The sequence below is a fragment of the Solanum tuberosum genome, unplaced genomic scaffold (genome assembly GCF_000226075.1).
Source record: "Solanum tuberosum cultivar DM 1-3 516 R44 unplaced genomic scaffold, SolTub_3.0 scf00166, whole genome shotgun sequence".
NCBI lineage: Eukaryota > Viridiplantae > Streptophyta > Magnoliopsida > Solanales > Solanaceae > Solanum > Solanum tuberosum.
The window spans coordinates 1,077,527-1,083,709 of record NW_006239094.1 but is presented as its reverse complement, the minus strand read 5'-3'; the positions used below and the strand labels follow the sequence as shown (position 1 = coordinate 1,083,709).

The 6,183-nt window shown below is 42.6% G+C and overlaps 1 protein-coding gene across 1 annotated transcript; it reads right to left on the bottom strand.

Moving 5' to 3' along the window:
* Positions 1 to 1,552: 1,552 nt before the first annotated feature.
* Positions 1,553 to 5,046, bottom strand: LOC107061796 (MICOS complex subunit MIC60-like). Its single transcript, XM_015311628.1, has 4 exons — positions 4,994 to 5,046; positions 4,471 to 4,524; positions 2,660 to 3,006; positions 1,553 to 2,304 (listed from the first exon to the last, which is right to left on the bottom strand). Exons 1-4 carry the CDS (start codon positions 5,044 to 5,046, stop codon positions 1,553 to 1,555), a joined length of 1,206 nt encoding a protein of 401 aa, XP_015167114.1.
* Between the last annotated feature and the right edge of the window lie 1,137 nt (positions 5,047 to 6,183).

The window sequence follows — 6,183 nt, the reverse complement described above, 5'->3', positions numbered from 1 at the left end:
CTCATGATCACAATACTTGCTTCAAATGCAAGTTCAAGCTCAACTAAAGTGTTCGAATGCCCTCACAGAAAGAATGATTCCATAATCACACAATGGTTCACAGTTTAAAGTTTCGGAATCAGATGCAACGCTCACTCTCACAAAGAAGAACACAATGCATGCTTTCACCCATAGGTTTGCCTGTATTTTCCGATCAACATTTGTTTTAGCTCACTCAAGATCAAAAAGGTCTTTTTAAGACTTGTAACGGGGCTGAGTGCAAAGGTATAGTCATTTAGGCTCGGTGACTTTCATCCTCATGAAATGTGGTGCTCACAGCATTTCCTTTCCTTTTCCTTCATAATTCTCTTTAGTGCTCATAAGTCATCCTATTATTCACTTTCCATGGATTGTTTGGGAACCCCATTTCTTTTGTACTTTTATTCCACAGCTTTCTTTTTCATTCTTTTTTCTTTTTTTTTATTTGGAGGGGTTCCATTTTCCTTAAAACCATGGGTAAGAGGAGACTTTCCTTGCACTTCTTAACTTCCCTTTTTTCTTTTTCACCACACCCCCAACTTTAGGCTTTTGGCCTAAGTTGGCTATTCACCTAACCACAATTCAAGAGGATTATAGGTAGTGGATTAAGATAGGTCTAGTTTTCATCAAGTTTCTTCCAAAGAAAGGTAAGGCTCAAGGGGTGTTCAAAAGAGAATCACGCGCTCACAGGCTGGGTCACAAAAGAGGTATATATCAAATTGGCTCACACCCTTAGAATTTGCCTAAGATCATATCAATAGATCACATCACTTAGTTGACTGGACCAACGGGGCAAATTCTAGGATCTATTATGCATGGTTCAAAGTAAGCTCATCACACAAGGCATCGACACTAAAGTCAAACAAGACTCCACACTTTCGCTGGTGTGCAATGGTCATCACAAGAGACTCAATTTGATAAATGGCTAATCACAACGAGATGCAAGGAGTTCACATATTGTCTATGCAACTTCATTTGGCCTCGTCGTAGCCACGCATTCATGTTCGTTCAATTGAGAGTACTATTCAAGTCATCGATATTGATCGAAACCGAGACTTAAATTTTGCAAAGAACATCCATATTCAAGAGCATATAAAGGATGGCGAAAATGTGCGAAACATTAAAAAAAATTGGATCGGAAGGGTCAAAATTGTTTTTGTTTTTGCCATTTAAAACAAAAGGAGTCGTAAGCTCAATCATCCATAGAAACAGATAAAACACAATTTTAAAGTAGAACAACCCAAATAGATACACAGAACATAACTATCAAGACAAAAGGTGTGGGCCTCACCCCACCACAATAAAAAGTGTTTGTCCTCAAATGCAAATAAAATTGTGTAAAAATAAATAAGACAGAGACAGAGGTAAAAAGAAGTCTTGTCTATGAAGTCTCTCTATCTATCGGGGCCTGAATATGAGCATCAGTGCCCGATGCATCAATATGCTCACGGGTCTCAGTACCTGGAATAGCCTCAGACGAACTAATAACGCCAGATCCACTAGGAGCTATTGTGGACGTCTCAGCTGGCACTTTCTAAGTTGCCGACTGAACAACCATCTCCACAAGATTCGGCAAGTCTCTAAATATGCTGTCATCATGGCTCTCGCGCACTACCTCATCGCGCACTGCTATCCGCTCCTCGTTGGTCTCTGTCTCTGACTCTCCATTCCATGCATCATCCCTCTGCACATCTCCGGTAGTAGCCGGAGGAATTCTCGAGGTCTCAGGAGTATCCTTTTCATCTACTCCCTGCATTAGTGTAGTGAAGTCGGTAGCCTTCAAATAGGCTACGTCCTTCTTCAACTCTGTTATTTCAGCTTTTAATGTTGAAACCTCGGGTGTCTCCCCATGTCTGCTCTCGCAAGCAGTGACTCTAGCAGTCAGATCATCAACAGTGTTCCTGAGGGGGGTTAGTGCAATCAAGATGGCATTCTCAATCATCCCTGGGATAGATCTCTCCAATCGTGACACCCCCACATCTGCTGAATAGGCCAGCTGCCCCATCTTCAGGATCATGGCATGAGTGATCCTGGTAGGCTGGGAGGAAGAGGAGGCACCTGGAGTCTGTGAAGGAGAAGAAGGAGCGGGTATACCTGAAAGCTCCAAAGTTGGAGTAAACGAAGGTGCCTCTGCTGGTAATGAGTCAACATCGACCTCTGGAAAAGTATCTACTGGAGCTTCTCTCCTCCTGTCAACCTCCTCTCGTGTGAACTCGGCCTCTATATGACGGATATCGGTGGAGGAAGATGGGGTGACCTCTATATTGCTAGCAGTATCCCGGGGTCCTCAAGTACAATGGAATAACTTGATGATCATAACAGGAAAATGCAGAGAGTTCTGCATCTGTTTGGCTCTCATAGCCATCTCCTATGAAATCAACAGACCCAAGTCGATCCGACTCCTAGCCATTATAGAACCAAGGCAAGCCGATTGGAGCTCCTGCCTCGATCCACCTCGGAGTGGTGTTAAAGATCATAGGAGCTAACCAACCCTTCAAATCATCCAGGGATGGAACAATAGGCAAACTCTGGTAGGGCAGTACCGAGTGCAATGGTCGACCCAATATAATATTAATATGATTGTTGTGACGCTCTACCTCCTTGCCTCTAACCATAACCGACTTCACCGGTTAGAACTCACTAGCTTTCGTCTTATTCTTTGGGACCAACTCTCCATAGGGTAAGTAGAATTCCTGGACCCATGAAGGAATGTAAGGGCTCTGTGGCCTAGTGAACTGCTCCAATTCATGATATCTGAGTGTGTCAAGCACCGCAGCATGCTTGCCTTCCAAGCCTTCCACAGATAGTAACTTTTCTTCTAAAATGGTTCGTAAACCATTCCCTTTTAATTTGTTCAGCAACTTGGGTGGAGGTGGAGCAACGGGGAGTGCAGGGGCTACTGGAGGTGGTGCTGGAGTTGGCACTGATTCAATAGTCGGGGGAGTGGTAGCTAAAGGGGTTTCCGTAGATGTGGGCTGAGCTCTATCCCTGAGTTCATTCCTTTAATTCATCAAAGGTTGCTCATCCTCCCGCTCAGAAAAAGCTGGTTCAATATTTGTGCCCTTCCTTGCTATGTGCTTTTTTCGTTTGCCTTTATCTCTTGGTTGGAGGTCATCCATTTTTCTCTTTGGAGGGTTTGATCCTCCTTCATTGATCGTAATGTCTTTAGCCTTTTACTGTGGTTGCTCGGTTAAATTTGTGCGTACCATATCTGTAAGAGATCGAGAAAGGATAAGAAAACAACTTAAATTCAGGCACGGTGACTTTCTCTGCAGATAGACTCACCGATCAAGTCGGCGAGTCATCGAGCCAATTCGGTGAACTAAATCGGGCTTGCCAATAGGTTGGCTAAACAATTAAGCCAATTCGGCGTTAAAAGAGTCCTTTCGGCGAATCGCTGACTGCTTTCGACGAGTAAGGATTTGTCCGCTGAAAGTTACAGTGCATAAGGTCTTAGGGGTAGCATACAGAGGGCGAGATGGAGACATTGGGGGAACCGCCGAACGATTCTGTGAGTTTGACCCAACTCGCCAAATGGTCCAACGTGCCCATTTTCAATCCATCTTTTCTAATTCAATCCCACAAACCCCAAAAGCAAAATCAAAGCATGCACTAACAAAATTTGAACAAGACCCATACTACCCATCACCCTGGAATACTCAGATTTCTCCCAGACTTGCCGCATTTGGCCAATTGACTATATTTGCTCTTAAGAGCGGTGTCACCCTCTCTATCATTGATTTTCAACATTTAGCTTAAATATGGGCTACTCAGAGTTCACCCAATCAATCAAAACAACATGCAATCATGACCCAACTCATTAAACAGACAAAGATTACGAGCATGCAACATTCAGACAACACAGGCAAAATTTTTGAATTAAAATAGACATGTAATCATTCTAATCCTATCAGAGAGGCCCAACACACATCACTAAGAGACAATTATTGCAAATGAGTACAAAACTTTGAAATCTAAATATGGGAAAAGGAAACCAACTTTCAATGTTGATTAAATCAGTTTTGAAAAGCTAGGCGGCAAAGTATTCCAATTCCGAGCACAAGTCCCAAACTAAAGTAATACTAAGCTGAAGAAGATGCTACCTTAGTGCGAGTTTCGGAGATTTGTGAGCGAGGGAAAGTGAAGAAGTTGAAGTTTTGAGTCTTTTGGCCATTATAACCATCCAGTTCGCGCTCATTCGGCGACGTTAGTTGCAATCGCCAATCCACTCGGCGATTCTCCGAGTAGTCCCTTGTCCCGCCGATTGTTACAGACTAGTCAATTTCTTGGGATCAAGATGGCGGTCTAAGTTGAGATCACCGACCTGGTCGGCGATGCGCCGAACTGCTTCTCAAGGTCGCCGAATTATATAGGCTCTAATTTAAACTTGAGTTGAGCCAAAAGGCGGGTCAGGTCGGGCATGCCAAACTGTTCGGCGGTCTGCCGACTGACCATTTTCTCGCCAATCTGTATTTTTCAGCACTTTCCTCATTCAAACTTGCACCACTAACACACCATTATTTATAAAAGCAACTTTAAGCGTTTAAAACCTTGGGTTGCCTCCCAAGAAGCTCCTTATTTAACGTCGTGGCTCGACGCGAGTCCTTACTCACTCCCCATTGGTTGGGTTGGCCCTAGTGTTACTAGGTAACCCTAGTAGTTCGTTTGAGTAAACTGGAGGCACCGCATAATTTAGGAGTGTCCTGATCAGCTGGATCGATCTAGAATGAGAGCCAACCATTTGATTCAACACTTCAATACTCTCCTTCATCTCTTCCAACATTTGATCTTGTTCGGTGATCTTTTGGAGAATGATTTGGAGTGTGTCCTCGACACAGTTGTATACTTGCATCTAGATTGATTCCTCTCGTGGGGAGGTATGTACCTCCCTTGACTCTTGCACTAGTTTTCCACCTCTGTTATTTTGGTGGCCAACTCGTGCAGCTGAGTTACCAGTGCGGGTAATATGAAGTACCTCTCGACTTCTTGCTTCATCTCAGCAGGGTTTCCACCATTTCCCTCAGCCATGCTCAGGGAACCTACCTACACCAACAAATTTAAAGAAAAACAAAACTAAAACTAAGATTAGTAAACTATGATTATTGAAAGCAGAATTTGACTTAAACCAAAAACTGTCACGTAACACCACTCCCCGGCAGCGGCGCCATTTTGATGTTTGCATAATCAATGACATAACTTCCGATGCAAGTATCTATGATCGTGCAATAATATACTAACCCAACCAAGGGTTGGGGTCGAGTCCCAAGGGAGTGGGCGTGAAAATTAGTGGTTAAGCGCAAATGCGCTAAAGCTAATCATAGCTAAAGATTTTAACGATTAAAAACATTGTAAGTTAAAGGGAAACACAAGAATGTCACTAAACAATAGGGGTTTTTTTCACTAGTAAGTAACAACAATAAAATTAACAAAGATTTCTAAGTAATGAGAAGGGATTCTTGGGATATGACCGGAATACGGGTTAATCTAAATTATTGGGTACATGCTTTCGATAGAAAATTTATAGAGTAATAGTGACTAGGCTAAGCTATACATGGGATTAATTCTCTCTCGAGCAACTTACCCCGTTTCAAATGGGTTCCTCTCGGACACCCACTTACCGCATGAAGACCAGCCTACGCCTTACCCCACTCACTCTCTCGAGCTTAGTGTTAGGATATGGGACTAGGGTTCACTCTCTTGAGTTAAACCTCATGTCGACCCACTCTTTAGGCCATCAATCTAGTAGTCTTGGTTTCGCGACCTCTCTCTCGAGCAAGCCGTAAACACATAAATAAACTTGTATTTTCAACTACAAATTTGTTAGATTCAACCACAACTACTAGACGAAATCCCCATTAAACTACATCTAATCTATCAGCAAGCAAGACCCAACAACAATCTTAACTCATATTCAGTAAATCACACCCCAAGAATTGGGGGTTTTAGTCACACATCAAGAAATAGAAATTTATACCTTCAATGATGTTGAAATCAAATGGGTATGAAGATTTAAGTCCCAATTTAGGCAAGGAGTGAAGAATCCAAAAAACCCGCTTTCAAATTGAAAGAGATGAACCCTCTTCTTCTTTGAGTTTTCAAAACCCTCTCCAAAACTTGAGAGAAAATATGAAAGCTAAAGTAAAAATTACAATAATGTTCAAACCA